The sequence below is a fragment of the Vanessa cardui genome, chromosome 4 (assembly GCF_905220365.1).
Source record: "Vanessa cardui chromosome 4, ilVanCard2.1, whole genome shotgun sequence".
Classification (NCBI taxonomy): Eukaryota; Metazoa; Arthropoda; class Insecta; order Lepidoptera; family Nymphalidae; genus Vanessa; species Vanessa cardui.
In genome coordinates, this window is record NC_061126.1 from 12004193 (window position 1) to 12030713 (window position 26521).

A 26521-nucleotide genomic window follows, 5' to 3' on the forward strand; every position below is an offset into this window, starting at 1 on the left:
TTTACAATTTTAGGTTGTCTGTCTGTTTGTTCCGGGTAATCTCTGGAACGCCTGGATCGATTTTGACGGGATTTTCATTGGTAGATAACTGATATAATAAGGAATAACTAAACTACAATAATATTTTTTTTTTGTTAAATTCAAACGCGTACAAGGTCGCGGACACAACTAATATCAAAATAAAAAGTATTTCTTATTATATATTTTTGAAGTTCAATAGTATTTCGAAGCGGAATCACGATTTGTCTCTCTTTGTCAAAGGCTTTGAGACGATTGGTATTCGGTGTTGATGGCCATTTCAGTGATCGAAACTCTGTAGAACCCAATTTGGAGCTTTACTAAAGTTGAAAATTTCTTCGAATAAAAATGTACTGGATTGAATAAGGTAAAACATATTTAAAATAAGCGGCGATTTGTTTTTAATTTAAGAATATGAATATATTATAACAAATGTATTTTAATATTTTCTTACACTTGTACTTCTTTCGTTTATAAATGTTTTGATTGACTGTCTATAACAATGGATGGACGTAAATAGTAAAGGAAGTACACGTGTGTATTATCTGCGTATGTGTAGTAATCAGAATAGACAGGCGGATAAAGAGGAAATTTGTTATAAGAATAATTTGTTATAATTATAACTAGCGATCCGACCCGCCTTCGCACGGGTGCAATGCTGAGGCTAAATATAAAAGATAATGTCTAAACTTTTACTATTTTTTTTCTATATTGTCTACGTATACGTATTAAACACAAAACCTTTTCCTCGAATCACTCTATCTATTAAAAAAAAACGCATCAATATCCATTGCGTATTTTTAAAGATAGCTGTTTTAAAATTTTGAAGATAAGCAGGATAGAACAGAACAGCGTTAAGCGACTTTGTTTTATACAATGTAATGATAGGAAGTTTAGGTTATTATTTACTTTGATACGATTTTTAACTGACAAAGAAAATATTTTAAAGAAGTCTAAGAAGTAGAATTAAGTAGGTATGAATTATTATATCACTGATGTCAAAGTGTGCAAATTAATAAAAAGCTGATAACAGTTCTATTGTTAGTTAATCTCAATCTGATCTGATGTCGAATTTCGGAGGTAGTTGTCGAAAAGTAGAGATTTGTCTATTGTTTATTTCGTTAATTATTGTCGACGGTATTCTAGAGAACTTATCAATAAAAGTGTAGTTTTGTTATTTAATATATTATATATGAATTTTATTTATCTCTTAGCGAAGGAAATAATTATATTAATTTAATGATAATAACTAGAGACTTAACAATAACAGCCGAGATAAAAATGCACGCTAATAGTGAGTTCACTCAATATGCTGTTACAGTGGAAATCCGTTCTAAATCCGTCTGAAACTTTTAAGTTAATCCTAGAAAATAAAATAACGTAAAATGAAAATGTAATACTTTTAGCACGTACCGAGATTTTAATTATGATTTCGAGTTCGAATACAAAATCATATTTATTATAACAGGGCTCCTTATAATGACTTTTTAAAGTCGGTCACCATTTAGACCATCATCAATAATGTGGTAAGTATTTTTACATGGAAATATTTTTATACCATCCATATTATTTGCTATGAGCTGAGATGACCCAGTGGTTAGAACGCGTGCATCTTAACCGATGATTGCGAGTTCAAGCCCGGACAAGCACCACTATATATATGTGCTTAATTTGTGTTTATAATTCATCTCGTGCTCGGCGGTCAAGGAAAACATTGTGAGAAAACCTGCATGTGTTTAATTTCATCGAAATTCTGCCACACGTGCATTCCACCAACCCGCATTGGAACAGCGTGATGGAATATGTTCTAAGCCCTCTCCTTATTGGAAGAGAAGGCCTTATCCCAGCAGTGGGAAATTTACAGGCTGTTACTTTACTTTATATTATTTGCGTTATGACTACCGTGCATTTTACGTGCGTTACGTAGTAGGACTTTATGGTATTGACTTAGACTATACGTCTGGGTAGGTTAGGTTATTGTTTCAACAGATATTATGAAGCCAAACATCAATGCTTAAATAAATTGGAGCCAATGTAAGTACAAGCGCAAGAATAACATCACATAACATTTGCATAAGTTCTTAAGGTAGCACGTTGGCCATGTAAGGAATGGTTAGCAGATGTAACTGTGTCAATATCTATGGAGACAACTTACTGCCAGGTTGCACATTTGCCAGTACACCTACTGGCATGACATTCGAAAAGACTTAAATATCGTTTCAAATCTAATCCAATTGGGATTATTTCGACAATAACAGCAGCCTGTCAATTTCCCACTGTTAGGCTAAGGCCTCCTTTCCCTTTGAGGAGAAGATTTGGAACATATTCCACCACGCTGATCCAATGCGGTTTGGTGGAATACACATGTGGTAGAATTTCTATGAAATTAGACAGATGCAGACAGATTCCCTCACGATGTTTTCCTTCACCGCCGAACACGAGATGAATTATAACAAATTAAGCACATGAATATTCAGTGGTGGTTCAACCCAGGCAGGGTTTGAACCCGCAATCATCAATATGCACGCGTTCTAGCCACTGGACCATCTCGGCTCACTATTTGGACATATTTTGCTAATATACATTAAACCCAAAAAATATAGTAGACACTAAAATAAACAAACACGTGGAGCCTTCAGCTTACTGCACAGGCGAGATCAATGCGATTGTTTTCTAAGTAATTTACTAGCTCCTCAATTACAAATTGCTCAGCCGTTTAATGTTCTTACTATAACAAGAGTAGCATATACTTGCCACAACGAAACTTAGCTAATTTGCTAACTTCATTGCAATTTGATCATGTTCTGGGTAAGAGAACATTCTTAGTCCAGACAACTAGTAAATTATTATATTTTAACAAACTTTAAAAATCACACTACATTAAAATTTGCACGAATTACTACAAAAACTAAAAGTGTAAAAGGTAGCATTGGTAGGTATTTTATAAAATATAAGGTTTTAAAAAATGGGATATGTACCATTTTTTATTTTATTTAATTTGACGATTTCTACGAGATCAAGACATTAGTAGATAATGACGAAATATCGACCTCCTCGAAATTAAAAAAAAATCGTTTTAAATATTTGTTGAAGTATAAAATAGTTTATAATTGAGAATATATAGGAAAAAAAAACATCAAACGTTGATCCGCCTACTATTAAATATCGAGGTACTAATTAGTGCCACATATTTTTATTTTCATATTTTATTTAAAAAAAAAAAAACAAACATTTGTAAATACCACAGTATGTTTTATATAAATATAAAAATGTAATAAACATTTATATATGTGGCATAAAAATAGTCTTCGAATAAATCCTCTCTTTATATCAAACGAGCGAGCTCAGAGAAGCGTGCTATAGAGACCGTTATAAATATTTCCTGCGCCAAATGTGAAGGCATACTATTTTCCGCTTTAAGATTTCAACATTGCTTAGCACTTGCTGCTTTGACCTTAAATCCGTCTGTGAAGTATATTGGAATAGTAGGTTGAATTGAGTTTATATTATTGCCTTCGTACGTAATAAATATTTGTTCTTAATCACACAAAAACGTCATTGCATACTACATACTATCTCAGGTAACCACTCTGTGGAACCAACGTTAATCGGAGGTTTTACCGAACCGATGCGACTTGGGAACCTTAAAGAAAAGTACGTACATTTCTCAAAGGCCAATGCACCTGCAAATGCGGTGGGGTTGGGTGCTGCTAGTTTGCCCGTTATATCATTAAACATAGGTATTCAGAATCGACATTGCACTGTCAATTTTAATTAACTATATCGACATACGTATTGATTTGTATGTTTTGTATAATTGGTTGCTCTGCCTTAATGACAATGTACTGGGTCAGTTTTGATGATGGAGTGAATATTGATACTATTTTTTTCTTTTTTATTTATTTGCAAACTTTTTCCAACGTGGGTAGCCAGTAATAGTTGACTTCAGTAACTACAGGTATCGTCACATTTTTCTTTCATTAAGATCTCGTATATTTATTATTATTTTGACCTGTATATGTATAAATATATATAGAAACCTTACAAGTATTATATTGGAGTATTTTTCATTTATAATAAAAATTACAGTTTGAACAACTAAAAATAATAAATATTTTAATTAATTTTAAAGTAAAAAATAACCAGGTATACATAATACATAAATGTAATTAACGTTTAATATTAATATTTACGTAGCGTTAACGAACTTGTTACTTTCGTCTACTTTGTTAAAAAATCTCATTTAACGAGATTTATTCATTAACTACGAAATGAACATAATTAAATTTGAATTTGGAATCCTTTTCTACCTTGATGAAATAATAACAAAATGTTTAATTAATTAAATCCATAAAACGATGTGTTTCGGTCCTCAATTTAAATGCAACTTCTTAAAGTATTTACCATTACACGAACATTCTCGCAGTTCGTTCTAAAATGTTCAAACAAAATAATTACATTCCGTCTGCACTCCAGCAAAACATTAACGTTGCTAATAAATTACAAGCTTTTGACTGTTTGTCACACTTATGTTTCTGTATCATGAGACAACGCTGTATTTAGTTCTTAGGAAACGAATGTGGTAGCTCACGTCGTGTGTTATTTATGAAAATAATGCAACTATTTTTTATCCACTCAAATTATTTTATAGTACATAATGTATGACATTTTTTGAAATATGGTCAAGTAAAGTAAATACGTAATATAAATGTATTACGTATTTCATACGATATGATATTAATTATGCTATAAATTACAAAACAGTTCTTGGTTGATATGTCTTACTTTAATACTATTTCACTACCTAGTAAAGTAAAAAGTAAAGTAACAGCCTGTAAATTTCCTATTGCTGGGCTAAGGCGTCCTCTCCCATTAAGGTTTGGAACATTTTCCACCACGCTGTTCCAATGCGGGTTGGTGGAATGCACATTTGGTAGAATTTTGATGAAATTGGACACATGAAGTTTTCTTCACGAAGTTTTCCTTCGCCGTTGAGCAGGAGATGAATTATAAACACAAGTTAACCACATATATATCATATATCATCGGTTAAGATGGACGCGGTCTAACCACTGGGCCATCTCAGCTCCAACCACCTATATCTACTTTAATTATAATTACAAAGTTTTGATAACTTCTCATTCGACGTCGAAAAACATTCGTAAAGTCTTTTTTTTTTCGAAAATTCTTAATGAATGTCATTCATTATTCAAGCTCGCTCGACGAATGATACAGCGTCAAATCGATGTCAAATGTTGTTTGGCCTTTGTCCTACTTTGTTTGGAATAGACGATAAATTGATATATAGAATATTAGGGTACCAACCTTCTTCGTATATTATTCTTTGAATTATTAAAAACCGTATCAATATCAATATTTAATAAGAAATAAGGGATATCTTCATATATAAGCAATAAGGGACTTTGTTTTGTAGTTATAGATTTATATTCCTTGCTCAATAGAGTATAATTACCTTTTTGCGACTTTTGGTGTAAAACAACTTGAAGCCAAGTATTGTATACGCATACATATCAGAGACTTCACCCTATCACTAATTCAAATTACTATAGTGTCTTCCCTAGGATACTCTATAAAATTTTCATTTTGTTTGCAGTTATTAGTTATACATACATACTTTAACAGCCATTAAATTCCCTTACTTACTTCCTTCAGCCAGGGCCTCTCCCTTTGGAACAAGGTTGTAAGCGCATTCCATCACGCTGCTGCGGGTTGTTAAATACACATGTGTTAGAATTTCGTTGAAATAAAACACATGCAGATTTTCTCACGATGTTTTCCTTCACCGTTGAGCATGAGATGAATAATAAACACAAGTTTAGTAAGAAAATTCGGTGAGCTTCAGTGTGGTTGCCTGGATTGGAACTCATAATCGTTGGTTAATATGAACGCGTTGTAATCACTGAGCCATCTCGGTTCTATTATTTTAATATATATAAACATATTTCAATAGGTAACTACATATATTGTACAAGTATGGTATATAAACAAATTGAAAACAAACACACAAATCATTCGTTTTGTTAAAATGAAAACACACACTAAATGGCAAAACTTTAAAATACTAAGACTTAAATAGAGTACTGCTTTATATGAGACTTACAACGATATATGGTAACAAATAACTTTTATAAGTTACCAGCTGATGTTACCCGAACGCTTTCCTCCGCGTGTATTGCATTTCCGTCATGATTACTTTACTAATTATAAAGTAGTTCTATTGCACAATATAATTTACACTTATGTCGAATTTTCTTTGAACTAAATCAATCAGAATATACTTAATTCAAGTATGCATTTTAAACGAAATAATCACTTTTGAATCGTCATTTAACAACTACCTATATTAAGTGAAGGTACCACCGGTTCGGAAAGGCTGCCTGGAAGTCAACAAGTATTACTTCTAAGCTTTTTTAACATCTGCGTAATCTTATTCTGCATAATTATATTGAATAGTATGCCTTATTCACCAATGTATTTTTTACAAAGCATTTTAATTTATGAAACGGCAAAGTTAAAAAATGTCTGTTTATTGAAAACTATATTGAATAACTAAAGAGTTTAGATCTATTATTGCTTGTTAATTAAACATTTTGAAGAATACATTAGTCATTTGACTATTAGCATACTTACATGTACGGCTTTACTGAGAACAGTTATCGCAATCCTCTGTCCTAGTGATCCGATCAAATTCCGACGATGATTTCCGAAAGTGAAATCTGTCGTTTTGGAAGTATTCTGGGAATCAGAGGCCATGGTAAATTAACATACATATGTCTGCATAGCTCTTTTTGTTTTTATAATATCTCCTACGCATTTGGAAATATATCTCTTCAAATTGATGATACTGATTGATGAGTAGACTGTTCCAAAATTTAATAATATTGTTTAAAGAATATTAACCACTAAGTTATGGCAAAAATCTCTTTCGAATCATTATTATAAACAGTAGAAGTTAATTTTGAATGTGAAAGCATTTCTGAAATGTACTCATGTTAAATTACTGAGTGACTATAGTTTTGAATGATGAATGATTAATCCAAAATTATAAAACTGAAGCTTAGCCTAGGTTCATCTTAAAATAAAATTAATCATAACAGAGAATGAAATACTTATACAATAAAGGGGAATATAAATGGTATGTCACATTTAAGAGAAACTTTCTAAGGCATCCGAGTACACACCGTTTTATATGTTTTACAGACATAAGTTAGAGTCGGACTGAGAGAGGTACGAACACTTCGTAATTCGATGAAAAATATTCATGAAACACGTCGAGAGCTTGTAATTTTGCGTCATGCACTTTATTGTACTGAAATATTTTAAATTAAAAACAATAAATAAGATCCTTTTGTCAAATCTATATTGATATTGTAAATGTGAAAGTAACTTTGTGTGTCTGTTTGTCTATTGTTCTTTTAAGACCGACGAATTTCATGAAATTTGGTTTGAAGCAAATATGAAATTCATGAAAGGACACAGGCTACTTTTTGTCTAACATATGATAACTAACACCCTAAAAAAAGAAGCAATTTTTATTTTATAATAGCAACGTCTATTTTTATGTTCTTGGCAGAGTCGATACCGATTCGATCATCGTCCAAGCTAATAAACACAAGCAGAACATAGTATATTTAGTTTTGCTAGTACTGTATCCAACAACTCATAGTGAATCCAGTTTTTAGGGTAAATGAATCAGTGTAATTGTGCCTGTAACAAGAAATGTAAAATCTTAGTTGTTCTATCTCAATGTTGGTAGTGCATTGGCGATGTCAAAAAATTCCAAATGCAGAGATTTATATTGTCAGTGGTGATCATCAGTCAGTGTTTTGCATTTAGGCGAACTTATAATTCCGAGCCACAGTAAATAAATGTCGAATAGAATAATATTGGCAACATAGTATTGGCAATGATGACAATGCGCCTAACAAAATTACCGTCTTCACAGCATTTGTGTTATTACATCATGTTTTATCATATAAAAAATAATCCAAGACTTGTCATATAACTCCTTTCAAACACAGAGATAACGTATTACAAATCAGAGGCTCCAACAAAATTCAATTTATTAAATAAGCCCGCTCGCAGCGAGACCAAATACTAAATAGTCGCGCTGCACTCTTTCTCGTCTTTATTGGACCATATTGAGCCTCTGTGAAATGTGTGAAATTGCCAACAGTGGGATTCAAGACAAACTTTTGAAACGAGTTTCTCGCTGAAGCGGTCGGTAAAGAAAACTAAACAGTTCCGGAGTCGTGGAAGTTGGTCGGGACAATCATATCGGGTGAAATTTATCGGGAAAACTAGATCGTGAAATATATAAATGATTATTCTTTTTGAATTTTATGAATTTTCAAATTATTTTCTATGAAACTGGTGAGGTCTATTATTTTGACTCATCTATGTAAATACTTTATCCTTATACTGTATTTTCAATGAAATGTTTCATTTTGTAAGGCGAGTAAAGTAACAAACTATTAGATGACCGACTGCTGGAAAAAATCACCTACTTTCTGGCTTCTTTTGGAGTCTATTACGCAACATAAATACTCGCTGACAAAATAAATGATAATTTGTGGAACGAAATGGATTAAATTAATACAAACTTATTTTAGGATATTCATAATTATAAGATCGCTATTTCGTTATGAAACTAAAAAAGCTTGGACTTTTTAATCTTTATATACCGATCACCGTGACCCAAAGCAAAAAGAGAAAATAAGAAAGTGTTGTAAAGTGCTGGTTTTTCAAACAACTGATATTCGAGAACAATCTCGTGATGGTTCTTATGACTTTTTGACAATGGTGAATCAATTCAAATTTCACATAATAAATACATTTATCTATTTGCAAGAACTTTTACATAACCTTATAACGTTTACAAAAGTAAAATTTCCAAAGGACAAACGCTTACATAACCTCATAACCTATTAATATGGCATGGATTATATCATAGGCAGTTCACATTCTATGAAGTTTATTAGCACTACTATCAAGATTAAAAGCTGTTGGCCAAGGGTTGGACCCTTTAATTAAGAGCCCTCGAGTCTCCCCGTACTTATATCACCCTGTCGTTCACAGCCCAAATGTGAAAGTTAATAAATCCCTTGTATAACCGAAACTTTAGTCAATTAATAATCTTTATTTAAATGTTCCGGGTAATATATTGCTTCTAGTGACATATTTATGGGTATATCAAAATTCATTGTTTATTAAGAAAAGTTCAGTAAATACATAATTCATTATTAATGTAACTAATGATTTCCATTATTAGAATACCTAAAATTTTCCATTAAATACATTTCATTTGCATTCATTTTATTTGAATATGGAACTGCCTAATAGCTTTAGGTTCAAATTCTACATTTTGTTATATATATGAATTGTCAATAAGCTATCTATCTGTTTGTTAACTCATCACATCTTAATCACTGAATCGATTGTAATTAAATTTGACAGAGATGTGCTCTGTGAACTGTATAGTATATGGAGACATAAGCACATGAATTACGACAGATTTCAATGACGGTGGAGTCGCAGGAAACGCCTAGATTTATATATATTTTATTTGGATTTAAAGCACGATAAACATTTTTTATTCAATTGATTGAAAAGTGTTTTAAATGTGCCATTACCACATATACAGGTTTATTCTGATTATATAATTCGTCAACCTAAAAAGTGCCTGAAGTTGCAAAATACTCTAAGTTTTAAGGTATTTCTATAAAAACTAGTAATTTTGAAAATTGTCGAATTTGTAATATTATTATTTTGTATTAAAATACTTGCTTACTATATAACTATATGTTGGCAGTCAAAATCAACAATAGATGATACAAAGGCTGTATATAATAAGGTTAGGTTAAGGATTGATTCAAGCATGCACTGTGATGAGGCGTACCTATTTATACACAACAACAAACAAACCAATCCGAGTGTAATTAAACGTCAAACTGTGAACGGAGAAACTAAAACAATTACTACTACATATAGCGCAAATGATGAGCGTGAGCGATCTTAGTTCACTTTATGAAGCTAACGTTCTAATGTTACCAGTTAAATCGTCACGATCTTTTCGTTCGATTTTTGAATTTCTTTTTAAAAATCAAATAGCTTCCAAGTAATAAAATTAAATAAGGTAACCAGTTCATATCCCACAAACTAGCTAAGACCCCTTCCTTCGAGGAGAGATTTTAAGGCTAATTCCACTGTGATCCAAAGCAGGCAGGAAGTCATGATAGAATTTAATTAAAATGAACCGTTTTCATATGAAAACAACATATGAAAAACAATGGTGTCTGACTGGGTAGACCATCTCGGACCATCTCGGATTTACTCTACATCTACTTGGAACAAGTAATATTTCAATTTTTTGTTTGATTAATTTTCAGTAGTATTTTTGCATCAAAATAAATATTTGAATATAAATAAACAAAATACTCGCTCACTGTATTGCCCTAAGCTATATTTTTACAATATTTCTCTATTATGTAATTCTAGAATAGCTTTTATATCACTTAAAATATTGAAATTCAGTAGACGGTCAATCAGACTGAATAATTTAGATTTTGTCTTACAAAAACTTTCTAAAGTAAACTTACAACGTCAAATTTAGTAGTGCTTATCCGGAGTCGAAGCAATTTTATTTTCTTAACGTGCTTTTTTTGTAACATCTTGACGTTAGAGATTAAAAATTTATGAGTTATGAGATTGTTAGACCTATTTAATCCTAGGTACGATACATATACCACGATATATATACATTAATATTATAAACTTACCTTTGTAATTTTGTACAATGCTTTCGTTAGATCACATTTAGAGTATGCGTCAACTGTTTGGAATCCACAATATGCAAAATATGTCAACTTAATTGAAAATATTCAAAACAAATTTATCAGGAGGTTGCGATACAAATTTACTTTTCCTGACTCTGTTTTTATGCCACTTGAAGAACGTAGAGAACAAAGAGACCAAATGTTTCTTTACAAAATATTAAATAATTTAATTGATTCTCCATATCTGCTCAATAAGATTTTATTTAAATGTCCTCGTTTTAACGCTCGCTCTCAGGATACTTTTTCAGTACCTTTTTGTAAAACTAATTATGTATTTCAAAAATTCTTTTATTCTAAGATCTTGTAATAGTCATAATAGAAAATACAACCACATTGATCTGTTTAAAAATAGAGTAGTAGTAAGTAAATTTTAGAGTAGTAAGTAAATTTTCTAATCTTTTGAAAAATACTTATTAGTAATTAACCATAACCATATTTACGTAAAAATTTTACTTTGTCATAAATAGTTATATTTTATGTAACATCAAAATTAGTCTACTTCCCTGTTAAAACAGTAGTGGAAACTTAACTGGCATAAGTGTTAAAATATGATTATTATATTAGTTGTACTATACGATATGCTGTATGTTTCCCTAATAAATAAATAAATAAATAAAAATAAATAAGTAACTGTCTGTCTGTCTTTGTTGTTGTTGTTTCTTTCACGACCAAACCGCTAACCTAACACATGACAACTAACCCTAAAACGTGGGTGACTACTTAGTATATTTATATATATATATATATATATATATATATTAATTCAATGATTATAAATTCATTTGTTAACAGCAATTTTTAAGTAAACAACGCTAAATCTTTTGACTTAAAACGTTTGTCAAGTAGCGGCGACCGTTTGATTAACTTTGGCGCCCGGGTTATTTAATGTATTTTGCGTATTAACAGATGTAGCTCTTTACTTGTCGTGTAATTTACTTTCACTGTCCTCACAGTTGATTTTAGTAAAAAGTTAGATAACGTTTAAAAAGGTATTGAAAACAAGTATAACATGTATTACTTTTTTATCCTAATAGATTGATTTGTGTGTTTTTTTAACATTTGTTCTAAAGTTATATTTTAATGATCGAATGATTTACTCACTTTCATACCAGATTAGTATTAAAATTGTGCATACAGTGTTACCCCGTTTCCATAATCAGTGACTTCCAGCAAAATGTATACATAATATAACGCACATACTGTACAAGTTGATATATCTCAACATCCAGCCCTTCTGATATTATAATAATCATCAATGGCAATGGATCACTCGATTGTTAGCAATAACTTTATATCATTATATGTATAGCTTAAAACAAAGTCGCTGTCTATCTATCACTATGTATGCTTTGATCTTTAAAGTAACAGCTTGAAATTTTCCCACTGCTGGGCTAATGGCCCCCTTTCCCATATACCAATAACTATAACTACATTATATAATCGTAAATCGACTTTTAAGTAGTCTAATATTTTTCATTTCATTTAACTTAGGAAGACTCTAAAAAATATGTTGAATACGCAATTATTTTTATTACTTTTTTGTGCATATTCATTTGTTTTAAAATAGTGTTTTGTTTGAAGTCAGTTTTTCTTTTTGTTAAAATTTTTATTTATTACGAGAAATAATGGCTTATTTTCGTAGCGTTGTTAAGCAAAACAGCATTAATCCTTATTCAATTAAGTACGTTAAATACATTGTGCATTTAATAAAGATCAATTTGGTATTTTACAGCATGCATTTTAAATTAATATTTTCGAAGATATTACAGATTTTAAACGCTATGAACTTTATATAAAATGACATCTGTAGTATGCTTAGTAATAGTCATGTGAAGCCGGGCGGATTAGTTTACCTAATAAATGAAAAAGAAGACCATTACAACAGATTTGTATGTGAAGTTAAAGATAATAATTGGCACTGACCGAATGTGGCCTCCAAGGCACGTTGGGGAGAACCACAATTAATTTGAAATTTCCACATGCACTAGCTAAGGATAGATTACACATAGCGTACAGATGGAATACCATCTGTACCTGACCGTACAAAACCACCGAAGCGGACTACGATTTTAATGGTGCTTTTATGATCGTTTACCGAAGCCACAATTGAGACGAACTTCAACGTCACTTAATATTCATATTTCTCTATATTGTCATATGGATATATAAAAATACATTTTAGACGATTGGATATCAATAATTAATTTGTTCTTGATTTTCTGCATTATTGTGTTGTATGATTGTGTTTGAACCGCCATAATTATAATGCGCATAACATGATGAAAAGGCTCTACTTGAAGGTTCCTAAGTTATATTTGTTCGGAGAGATGAAGACTGGTTCTGGCAGAGTGGGTAGAACCACTAAATACAGAAATCGTTTTAAAAAAATTATTTTGTAAAATTCCGAACATCTATTTGGTGTTGATGAGAATACAATTTTGACGACTGTACCTTTTGTTAGCTGTTAGCTGCTCTTGAAGCACATTAAGAGATTGGTTGTGCATGCTGTATTCAAAAGGCTCGATCACCTTTGCAGGCCTAGCTAGAAGGAGTCTCGGAGAACTACCGGTGATGCTTATAGTGCGGTAAGAATAGCTCCGAGGACTATTACTCAGTCTTTTTGCCTGGAATGGGTCGTTGGAGGCACTCTCAACACGCTTTTACATCATCGAGTGAAGCTCCTCCTCCTCACATATGCGAATCAGAGCTCGTTTTGATAGAACATCTACCTTGAACGATTACCACAGCGGCGAAATGTACCCGTCGTTGAAAGACTTTTGATATGGCGATCAATGGAAGAATTTAATCTAATTTTGTTCTTTAATAGTCAACTAATGCTTTTTTTTGTCTGATAAAAAATATATCTTTTGAGTTAAATTACTAGTGAAAGAAAAAAATATACAACAGCTTACAATTGCTACGGATAACTTGTAACAACTAAAAAGTACCAACAGCTAATTCTGAGCTGCAAAGGCTACTAGTTTAACCAAAACAATTACTAGGGACATAGCCGAGTAAATTGGCGCTTTGATTAAACTGAAACCACGTCACACCTTGTCACGAGTTTATTACTGGCGGTTGCTTGGCTTCAGCATGATGTATTTATTCTGACGTTGCCAGCAAGCGATATTTAAATATTTTACGTATATTTATAAATTTAACTGTACTTTGACATTGTAACTACAATTCTGAAAAAGAGTAACCACTGAGTTTATTGCTGGTTATTCTAAGTAGAATATACTCACTAGCGATACTAACTTACTCGAATATTATGATTTTAATTAAATATTTGTTCATAATTTACTCATTCGATTTTGCAGTTAGCAGCAAATACGAATACGACATGAAAATCTTAATATCTCAAATAAAAAGTAGGGAAGCGATTTTATAATTTTAAAAAGAATATTTTTTTACGATCTGCGTCAGTTGCAATAATTTTCCTTGTCGCTACAAATCTGTAGAGGTCAACCAGTCCCAACACTAATTCCGATTGCGAAATGTACCAGTTCCACTAAAACAATTACCACGAACATCGTCGAGCAAGTTACCGCTTTGATTAAACTGAGACCGCGTCGCACCTCGTCAAGTTTATACTGTCAGTGTGAAATGGTTCTGGAGTAATAAAATTGTAAGGTCGGTAGATTTCGTTACCATCAAAGTATGTTATAACATCGTTATGCTGAAGTAGCTGAGGTTTATGTTTATGGCGTTTGATATATATATTTTTGCTTGAAATGTCAATGAAAAATATATAAAAAAATATTACATTTTAATATTGACTTCATATCAATTTACTTATTTATTATTAGTAAATTAGTATTATGATTAGATCAATAAAAATCTGTCATAGCTATGAAAGGTTAACAACACAAAGGGAAGTTTAATTTATGGCTTTAAATTGCTTAAAACTACATTTCACAATATTAATTGGATTACAATCAGAAAAGACTATTCCAATGAATTTATTACGAAAGATAGCAAAATTATATTTGCAATTCAATGATAAATCATCTCTCATTATTGAGCGATGGCTTTCCATGTAATTAAATTTCTGATTTAATGATAATACGCTATGCAAAAATAAAATTAAATGTCGTATAACATTAATAAAATTGATAAGTTTCACAAACGTCATAATTATCGAAATATATATTTTTTATTCCCGTATATATAATAATTGTTATTATAAATAGAGATACATATGTAGAGATAAACTTTGAAAGAGTAAAAAGTGAAAACTCTAAATGACAACATAACATAAGATATGAAGAAACGTTTATTTGAGATACTCAAATTTCAAAAATAAAAATACATACCGGCAAAGTAAACATACATTGCATAATTCAAGCATAAAGAGAAAAATGTATTTAAAATCGTGTTCTAAGTAAGTTTACCATTCAGATTCCGAATTGGATTCCAAAGCCGAACACTGATTTTCAATGTTATCGTACGTACGTAAATATAAAATAATAATACTAAAACAACAACTCAACATAAAAATAGTAACCAAAATTGCATTAAACGTATGCTATAATGATGCGATTTGTTTTATTAAAATGTCTTACATATAAATACGAGAATTTTTTATAATAAATCTGTGGTGACTACCAAGTCTGAATTATATACTACCTAATTTTATTTTGAATTATAGGTTATAGTAAGTACAGATTATATTATTGATAAAAATGAATTTTCAGCGAAGACAAAGATGTAAGCAGAAGTAGAAAAATCAATAATACATAATTTAAAATCAAAAATAGGATTATTATGGCAATTTAAGTTAGTGTCCTTGTTAAGTTTATTTTTGATATGTGTAAGCTCTTAGCAGAGTAAAAACATTAAACGGTTTTGCAATTTGTAATTTCGAACCAAATAAATTACTAAGAAAACAACCGTAATGATCTTTCCGGCTGTGCTCTGTAACACAACTTTCTTTAGGTTTCCGAGTAAAAGTTTTCATAATATGTTCAATATATATATATGTATATATTTCGCGGGCAGTTGGCAAAGTCACTTGATGTTAATATTGGTCACCTCTACTCTTATCATTTGGCACTGTAAGAAGATTCTGACATCGACAAATCACCACCAACATTGGCACATAGATGTCCTCTAGTTACAATATATACAATAGCCCTTCAAAACAATACTAAATATTTCTACTTGACATTGTAATTGATGGGTTGATGGTACTTAACCAGACATTCTTACCAATCAAATTAACCAAGTGAAATAAACCTCACTTATCTACTAAACATCAATACTATTTTTATATTGTTAGATGAGGAGTATTTATTTTTATATTTTACTCAGTGGCTTTATGTATGCCCATCTAGGTGCATGTAACTCTTCAAATATTCTATTAACAAACATCGATATTCTGTATTGTTGTGTTAAAGTTGGAAAGTTTAGAGAGTCAGTGACGGACATACAGGACGTTACATCACATGCAGTTTATACCTCTTAATGTCAACCTATGAACAATTACAGCTATTCTAAAATAAACATAATAATACTTTTCATTTTATCAAGGAAAGTATATAAGAAGTATTAAATAATTGAATCATTAAAACCGACCAAAAATATAAAGCCAGAAATAAATTTTAATTAAATTTACGAAATAGCGAAGTTTCATTATAAAATATTTGATTTGCGTACTCGTATATCTAATAAGAACAGAAGACATCAGTCTTAATTAAGGAACAACAATGTGCTTAATTGTGGTTAATTAATGTTGTTAATTTGCACAACGAAATGACATTAATTGAACAATAGGCTTGCAGTGTGCTAACTCGGTTTATATAACGATACCTACCTGTCTGATTTGATGCTTATGAAAATATGCATTATACGTATTATTGATTTTTACTAGCAAAGTACGAATCGTCAGATTTGATGAATAGGGATTATACGATAATATAATACATTATTATTTTTACTTATTAATATCATTATCGTTTATAGTTTCTTCTATCATTTAAAAACATACTCTAACGTATCTACTCTCACGTGTTTACTTGTTAGATCCTTTTATATTTTAAGTAGTACCAGTCTTTCTGTTATATACTAGTTTTACTATACTCCTACAAATATGTTTCGGTTTTATAGGTTATTGAGAAATTGTAAGTACAAGCACCAGGACAACAACTAAGACCTAAAATTGATGGCGCTTTGGTTATATAAGAAATGGTAAAAAAAATCATGCGGCACACATCACACTATATGGACAGTGGTGATTAATAATATTAGAAAGCCCATTCTCCCTTCCACCTACTAAATTAAAACTAAACTACTCATTATGACCATTCTAATGTTCTCAATTATGATACATCTGCTTTAAGTAACCGTTAAAGCATTAGGTAGTCGCTTTTCAAACCAAAAGAGAGCTACGTTACTGGCATTTGACATTAGGTTTTTTGGCATGGATAATTAATAAACTAAGAATATTATACTTTTTATTTTATATTTTATAGTATAGGTTGGCGGACGAGCATATGGGCCATCTGATGGTAAGTGCTCACCATCACCCATAGACAATGAAGTTGTAAGAAATATTAACTCTTTCTTACATCGTCAATGTGCCACCAACCTTGGGAATAAACATGTTATATCCCTTGTGCCTGTAGTTTCACTGGCTCACTCACCCTTCAAACCGGAACACAACAATACTGAGTACTGTTATTGTATTTGGCGGTAGAATAACTGATGAGTGGGTGGTACCTACCCAGATGGGCTTGCACAAAGCCCTACCAAAAAATAAAATTATAATGTAAAATTATAAAATTATACATTATTATACTTCAATGAAAAAATAAACTAAACGTGAATACAACTTTAGATACGAAAGCATAACGTAAGAAATTGGTTTAATGGATTGTGACGAGTATCTGTTGTGTCCTTCTTACTTTTGTTCTATGTTACGAGTTTCATTCACACGTCCTCGTTCAGTCTTGGTGGACAAAGTGTGGTTGCACACTCTGTGGAGTTAAGCTGAAGTTTTGTTTAACTATAGGTGATGCAGTTTTCGTGAAGATTCGTGTAATATCGGAAATTACTTGGCAACTTATCATAAGTTGCCAAGTGATGTGCTTTCTTCCCAGCCGTATTTGAGCAGAAAATTAAATACGATTCTTAATTGCCATTTACTGAATTATTACGTATTAACAAATAATTAATTTTGAAGAACGGAAAAACGTCACTGGCCGGAAAGAGAGCAGCGCTGTGGCTGTATATAAAAAAAAGTAAAATGTGCGAACAGACGTCAGTATATAACAAAATAAACAAAACAAAACCTGTCATAGAATTCGAATCTCGTATAAACCATAAACCAATTGAATAGACGTGCGTTCCTTACTAGTGTCACTGAATTACATTTCATCTACAATATTAACTTGATTATAAAGAAGGAGGCGTCATTACAACTGGCTCATCCGCTTTAATAGCTTGGTTACAGGCAAAGGCGTATAACAGCAATGTGGAGGCATAAAGAAAGGGATTGCCTATTACGGCAAGCCTGATTGTTCTCATTTCTTTAATTGAACTTTGAAATAGGAGATAATGCGAAATTTTATAATTCAATTCAAATTGTAACAAAATACATTGAAATTGTCATGCTTGTAATAACATTGTGAACAGTACAGGTACAAATCTGCTTAATGATATAAATATCATCATTAAAATCAAAATCAAAATAAACTTTATTCAATTGGGCCTTTACAAGCACATTTGAATCGTAATTTAACAATTAAGTGAAGCTACCACCGATTCGGAAAGTAGATTCTACCGAGAAGAATCGGCAAGAAAATTAGTAGTTACTCTTTTTAAACATTTAAAAAATACAATCATATTAGTTAAATATATATATGTATGTAATGTATCCTGCCTGGAAGTCAATAGGTATTAATTCCATGCTTTTTTATCATCTACAAAATTTTGTATCGAATAATATGCCTTTTTTACTAATGTATTTTTTATAAACGATTTGAATTTACGAAACGGCAAAGTTAAAAATGCCTGCGGAAATATAGTTATGCACTTTTAAATTGTTATTAAACTTACCGAACTATAAGTCAACTAACTAAAACTACTGAACTAAGTCAACTTACCAACAGTTCGGAATGTATCTATCGAGAAAAACTACCAATTAACTTAATAGTTTATCTTTCCCAATATTTAACATTAGGTAAGTTACATTTAATAATGTATTTTACCGGAAAGTCAAAAATCAATCGATCAAATTAAAGAAACATTAGTAAGTATATATTACATATCCTTTAAAATTTTACTTTATTTAATTTTAGGTTTGAATGGTGAGTGAGCCAGTGTAACTACAGGCACAAGAGACATAGCATCTTAGTTCCCAAGGTTGGTGCCGCATTGACGATGTAAGGAATACTTTATATTTCTAACAGCGTCATTGTCTATGGGTGATGGTGACCACTTAGCATCAGGTGGCCCATATGGTCGTCCACCTACCTATTCCATTCCATAAAAAAAAAGTTCGCACTACCATCTCTTGTTTTGTTAGTTTTATAGGACGTGACTATACCAATCAACCATTCCCCTTGACAATTAGCATATACTTGAACACGGTGTATAATCGTTTGAGAAAAATTGTATCGGATAATAGTCGTCAAGATCATTTAAAAAAAAAGTTCTGCTCATTCGTTAATATAAATAAGGAAATGTATATTCTCTCCTACAAAAATACCTGCAAAAGTGATACAAAAACTTATATTGCTTATTTTAAAATATAAAAAAAGAAATCTTGAAATCTGGTCAGTATCTTTAATAAAAGTCTCACCGTAACTTGAATGCAAAGTTTTCGTCCGTGGCCGATGTGATTTGAATTCAATAAACGGCTTCGACTCAAGGATCGCTTTTCATGGAAATGAAGGGGGTATATTTTATTTGAAAGAAAGAATAATACCATCGCTAGTAATCGTACTGAAAGTAATGTATTAAAATTTTTCTTAAAAATGCTCTCTTATGCTTGAGTTGTCGTATAATATTATTGATATTTATACGACAAATATGTAAAAGTATATCTTAGTATGATATGTCCTAACCGTATAAGATTTATAACATTAAATGCTTAAATATATACAAATATAAACTAAAACTAGTTACTATATAAATCTTGACCCCGTGGAATGGTGGCACGATCGACAGAATCGACAATTATGACATGATTCTTCGTTTCCAATAGTTTATTTTGAAAATTCTGTTGTAAGAAAAAAAGCAAATTAAATCATATCAATAAAAATGAAACAGCCAAGATCTTTAGTAAATAGGAAATGTAATTTACATGTAACTGAGAGTCGTGGGTTAAAATAGAACAACTGTGTTTTGAAATTATCTTCGCAAATTGTGAACGTACCTTTTATGAAAATTAACTAACATACTGAAAAACGATACATGTTCCCTGTAATGCACTCAAACAGTGTGAATTTAAAAAAGAAGTTTCAAATCTTCTCCTTAAGACGAATAAGTAATTATCAAGAAGTGAGACGTGACTGGACGATTCATTACTTTAAAAAAAATTAGAGATATTTCAGGTAATCCAATGAAAGCGATATTTAACACCAATGCCAGGTAAATTTAAATTAAAAATCCAAAGTTAATTCCGAGATAGAATGCGGATAGGGAAATTAAACAAAAATTAAAACGATCTTAGTGCTAGTTCAACGTTCTTTTAATTAGCATTCCTTTAGAACAACTTCAACAGACGCTTAACGGAAGAAACCGTACAAATAAATAACTTCACATTCATAAATTTTAAACCGATTACTACCTACCTTGAACTGTTTGTTCTTACAACACGGTTTTAGTAGAGATTTTTTCAAAATTACTTCATAATAGAAAAAAATATTGAAGGTTTCAATATTTATCTTTTGCATGTATTGAAGTTGTATGTATGTATGTATGTATGTACTATTTACTATTTGTTTCCAAAATAATAATAATAGAGTCCTTTGTTGTGACCACAAGTTGAAATAGTTCATGTGTTTTTAAGTAATATCTTGTTGCTGAGCAAGAGTAAGTAGATAAGTAAGAATATTTGCTATGCAATGGTAGAAGGTTCTGTCAAGGAACTTTCTTTTGATAAATCATAATTTACTTCTCATATCTTACTTATCATAATTCTCGCATGACTTGACAAAATATGATTTTGAATCACTTTCTGTAAATAATTTATTTCATTTGATAATTTGATATGATACATAATATTACATAAATGCAATATTATGTATCCTTTAAAATGTTTATATTTTAATTGTATCGCCGTTTTCGTTGATCTTCAAAGGTTCAACCTTGAAATAAACATACCAAATTCAGATACAGACAGAGATACTTTCGCATTTATAATGTTACGAGTATTAAAGATTTTGTTCGTAAAAGTTATGAAGCATAATGATGACGTTGTTGATTTTATACAATGGAAGGGTTTTCCTAATCCGTTCTATTTATTATACATTGATAAATAATCTATGATCATCTTAAAATACACCATTGTGATTCATGATGTACTTATTTAATTAAATAATATATATACACATTATAATTGAGACAGTATACATATTTTATGTGTGTGTATGTTTTCATCTTGTTGGTATTCATACACACATGTACATTTTAATAAGTAAGTATATTATTTATTCATCAATACTTTAATAGCATTATTGTGGTGATGAAAACCGATACTATTGAGTCGTGTACTATTCCCAAGGTTGTCTGGAAGAGATCGCTTAATAATAAGGCCTTTGTAAATCTTCTCTACTTTAACCTTATTTATATATATATTTTTTGTTTAATTGAATATAATTTATTACTAATATTAAGTCTATTAAAATTGATTATACAACTGTTAATAGAGAAAGTTTCGCTGTCGTATTTAAATGTACACTCAGCGGCAAAAAATGTGGCCCAAACTCTAAAATTCTTATAACATGCAATTTTGGTGTTGCGTATGAGAATTTTAAGTGGCAGCGTATCGTGGCGTTAGTTTTTGTTAATTTATGAGTTTCAAAGTTATAAAAAAAGTTTATTTGTTTAACGTAAGTGGCACTTACCGCTATTAAGTGTAAAAACGCCCAAAACTCAGTTGAGTTAAAGTTCGATATTAAAACGGTCGTGCATTTAACCCTTATTGTTTTGTTTTTAATTTAATCTTTAGTCATTTTTCTTACTAAAAACTGAAAACTATGGCCTTAAGTTCAGCACAAATCGCTCAAGCTGTGTTACTTCGGAGTCAAGGTTTAACGCAGCGTGAAATCGCTGTATCTTTAAATTTACCACGTACAACTCTAAGATATGCCCTAAAAAGATACGATGAGACCGGCCTATACACGAGGAGACCAGGAAGTGGCAATATCAGATGCACATCAGCTCGAGATGACCGATTTATCATCCTCGCAATATTGAGAAATCGTTTCCTTACTGCGGGTGAAATAATGCAGCGTCTACAAACGACAAGAGGCGTCCGTGTAAGTGAGCGAACAATAAGAAGAAGAATGGAGGAACAAAACCTGCGTTCCCGAAGACCAGCACGAGGTCCAGAACTGCTCCGACACCATCGTGTAGCTCGACTTCAATTCGCTCGCGAACGCGCTAATTGGACTCACGAGCAGTGGGCTAAGGTTCTGTGGACCGATGAATGCAGAGTAGCCTTAAGGCATCCAGATGGTCGCGAAAGTGTGTGGAGAAGGCGAGAAGAAAGGTTTTTATCCACCACTACCTGGCAAACAGTAAGTTTTCATGGTGGCTCTGTTATGGTCTGGGCAGGAATAAGTTCAGACGCACGTACGGAGTTAACAATAATCGAAGGTCGCTTAACAGCAGTGCGATACATCGAAGAGGTCCTCCAAGAACATGTTTTACCATACATGGAATTTATTGGAAGCCAGGAATTTCTTTTAATGCACGATAATGCGCGACCTCATACAGCATTTTGCGTGAATAGCTACCTATCGGAGGTAGGAATTTCAAAATTGGACTGGCCAGCACGAAGTCCGGCTTTAAATCCAATAGAACATGTATGGGACATGCTTAAAAGACGCATCAGATCCAGCATCAACCCTCCAGAGTCTACCAGTGATTTAAAAACCGCCTTAATAGCCGCCTGGGAAGAAATACCCCAGGTTGACATAAAAAACATAATTAAATCCATGCCTGATCGCATGCAGGCAGTCATCAAGGCTAGAGGAGGCAATACCCGGTATTAATTTTAAGTCCCGTAAGTTTTTGTAATTTTTTTTTAAATCTTTCTTTTGTTTATTTTTTTCCAATTTTAGAGTTATTTGTTATTTTTAAGATAAAAAATTAATTAATTGAGGTATTACTTTTTTTTACTTAATATTCACTTTAATACCTTTAAATTTTATGTACAAAAAAGAATACCCCTATTTCGTGTTTAATTTTTGTGTTTAACCACATTATGTGTTTGGGCCACATTCTGTGCCGCGGTTTTTTTACGTACACTTATGTGAACTCAGCACTTACGAAGTCAGTATAATAACAATAATGTACTTCATTATCATTGATGCCGCGAGAAATGAGTGGAACGAATGAAATCCTGATATACGAAAAATAATTAAATCACGATATTCGCCTACAAATTAAATATGACAGTTATTATTCCGTTGTCGATTTATACGACGAATCTTTAGGATTAAAAGGTCAAATGTTACCAACATTGTACTAACATATGTATACAATTATTCGATTCAATCGTTTCAATTATATCGATTTGACTTTAAGCGAGCACTGACAAATGACAATCTATTTTAACATTTGTCAAGCTATTTGTTACGTACGATATCTTTATGTCTGAAAGTTCTTAAATTGTAGTACTCTAGTGCTTTTGTACTCACCATAATTCACTGAAGTTTGCATATCATGTCTGCGGTATACGAGTTTTCGAATTATACACAAACGATCCATTCTGACTTTGCTAGACTTGTATTATTACATCACTGTGATATCTTTATTAAATTTTATAATTTTTATTCTTGGAAAATGATATGCAGCTACTGAATTTATCGTAACTTTTTAGGTGTTAAATTTTATTCAAAAGAATCTATTTAATATACTTCAGTGCATTTAGATTTAAAAGTACGTAAATAAATTTAAGACTAAGTATTTGGTATATTCGAAGAATAATTTATCGTATATAAATAATCTTTTTCAAGCATTCGTTCAAATCGTTATTATTAAATGGTATTTTGTTATCACATTCATTGGATACAATATTAAATAACCGCATACTTTAATTGACGTGGAAACGTGATTTGCTTTCTGTATTAATTTTATCACTGCATTGAATATTAAAGCAGCTGTAACCACTAAATCAAATTTTCGCAGCTTCATAATTGTCAGTGATAATAAAACTACACGGGCACAGCAAAAACTAATATTTGTACACCGCGTACATGTAGATAATGCTGTTAATAAATGAAGCATGCCTTTGTTTCGCTGTATAATACAATCCTATTGTAAAGGTTATTTATGTTTCCATTATGGTTGGTCACGATGGTAGTTTCAGCAATAACCACGCTATCATTAATTTAAATTGAATTATTAAGTTCTCCTAACTTACCACCCGTTTAATTTTGAGCTGCAATGTTTCAACTCCCTGCCTCTACCTGCATTTGCATTGTTACAAGGAGCATCCTCGGTCATATTATATTCCTGTTCGAATTGTTTCTCAGGTCGTTTTTAATTGTGCCAGTTTTAATTACTAAAATGATTTGCATTATCGAATTTAATGTATAATTTTATATTATGTTGAACATTACCCTTAAAATCATTTGTAAAGTTTGGCATTATATTGAGATAAATTATAAACTGAACTATTTCAAAAGTTCTTTCCGCACGAACGATAGTTTTTAAACTACTGTTATTTGTTTCATTTGCTTCCAATTCACATGCATACGTGCATTTGTGAATTTGAAGTATTTATAATGCTGATATAATTTTATTTTATTTTAGAATTATTATGTTATATCCGTATTTGTACTTGATAAATGAACAAAAATTCGACTTTTTGATTTCGGCTAACATTGTGCATCCAGCATTGTTAAAGAACTAAATCTCAGGTCAAGTGAATATATGCTAAGAGCTGAAATGACCCAGTGGGTTACACGCATGCATCTTAACCGATAATTACCAGTTCAAACTCAGGCAAGCACCACTGAATATTCAGGTGCTAAATTGTGTTTATAATTCATCTCACGCTCGGCGGTGAAGAAAATCATTGGAAGGAAACTTGCATGTATTTAATTTCTTGAAATTAATTCTCTTGCATATTCTAACAACACGCATTGGATTGTGGTGGTGAAATATGTCCCAAATCTTCTTCTGAATGTATTTTTACGTGTAAAAAATGTAAAAATGCTAAAGCATTCAAAAATCGATACTGAAAACGACTCACCATCCATTTCACCAAGAACAGCATTCCAGCAATATGAAAACAGTGTCTCAAAAATAAAAAGGGATCAAGAGTCAAATAGTAAGTAAGAAAAAAAAAATTACAGCCATTATGAACACGAGGATATGAAATCCACAAGGGTACATTACAGTGATTAACAGTTATTTGATCTCCCCTTCCATATTATATCGGGGCCCAAAACTTGATAGCGGAGGAGTTAACCACATTAAAGCATAGATTGATGGAACAATCAATTGACTGTAGTTCGGAACGATTATGGTAAAAGTTTATTCGATAGTAAAGACTAACTTTAGGACTTAATTTCAAGATGTAGGTTTCGGGGAAAGTTAATAGGCATATTCACAAAAAAGATGTGAAAACTTATTGTCTTATATTTGTTGGCATTTATTTACTCTAGTCAATACTTTTTTTTGTTAATATATGATTAGGTACCGTATCGTAAATGGACTGCTGATGGTAATTGCTCTTTACTGCCCACCGATATTAAATCGCTGATGCTCCTCTAACAATAATTAATATGTTATGACCCATGTTCCTGTATACTGACTCAATCACCAAATCTGAATATCTGATAAATGAATGGTACCTACCCTATTGGATACAACATTTGCACAAAGCCCTACTGACCGAGTAAAGTATCATAAGCTGAAATCTATTAAATTCTTAAACAATTGACAAGCGATTGAAATTCGTCTCGAATTCGACTAAATAACAAGTTATTTAAAATACACGCCTGCGATAAGTCTCAAGGGAATTTATGTCCATTATGGCGGGAATATTTTTAGCTCAGGAGTCAGACGTTCGGCATTGTCCTATTCTATTTGAACATCGACGATATGACGTTACGCCTGACAAGTCTTAAGACATTTTCGATTTCGGTTCGAGATACCAGGGTAAGCGTGGAACATACTTTTAGTCGCGAGTTTAAAGCGATTAGCTGACCGAAATGAGGTGTTAGAATTGTTGTATGTGAAATCTGTATTGACGTGGCTTTGTAGTATGACCAACTCTTACGACTTGTCTTTTATATGTAAATTAATTCTTTCAATATCCATTGAAGATTACTTTCAATCATTACCATTTTTGTGTACAGTACTAGTACTATACTAGTACCTACCTACTGTAAGTATAAATGTTTTTTTTTTTTTTTTTATAGGGTAACATATCTTCTTTACATTCAGGTCTTTTGACTCTTTCA

At 31.5% G+C, this 26521-nt stretch overlaps 1 protein-coding gene across 1 annotated transcript in view; it reads right to left on the minus strand.

Moving 5' to 3' along the window:
* Positions 1–23752: 23752 nt before the first annotated feature.
* Positions 23753–26521, minus strand: part of LOC124544244 (craniofacial development protein 2-like) — a 68028-nt gene continuing 65259 nt past the window's right edge. The window contains exon 3 of the mRNA XM_047122717.1: positions 23753–23775. Coding sequence (XP_046978673.1) covers positions 23753–23775 — 23 coding nt within the window. The remainder of the gene's footprint in view (positions 23776–26521) is intronic.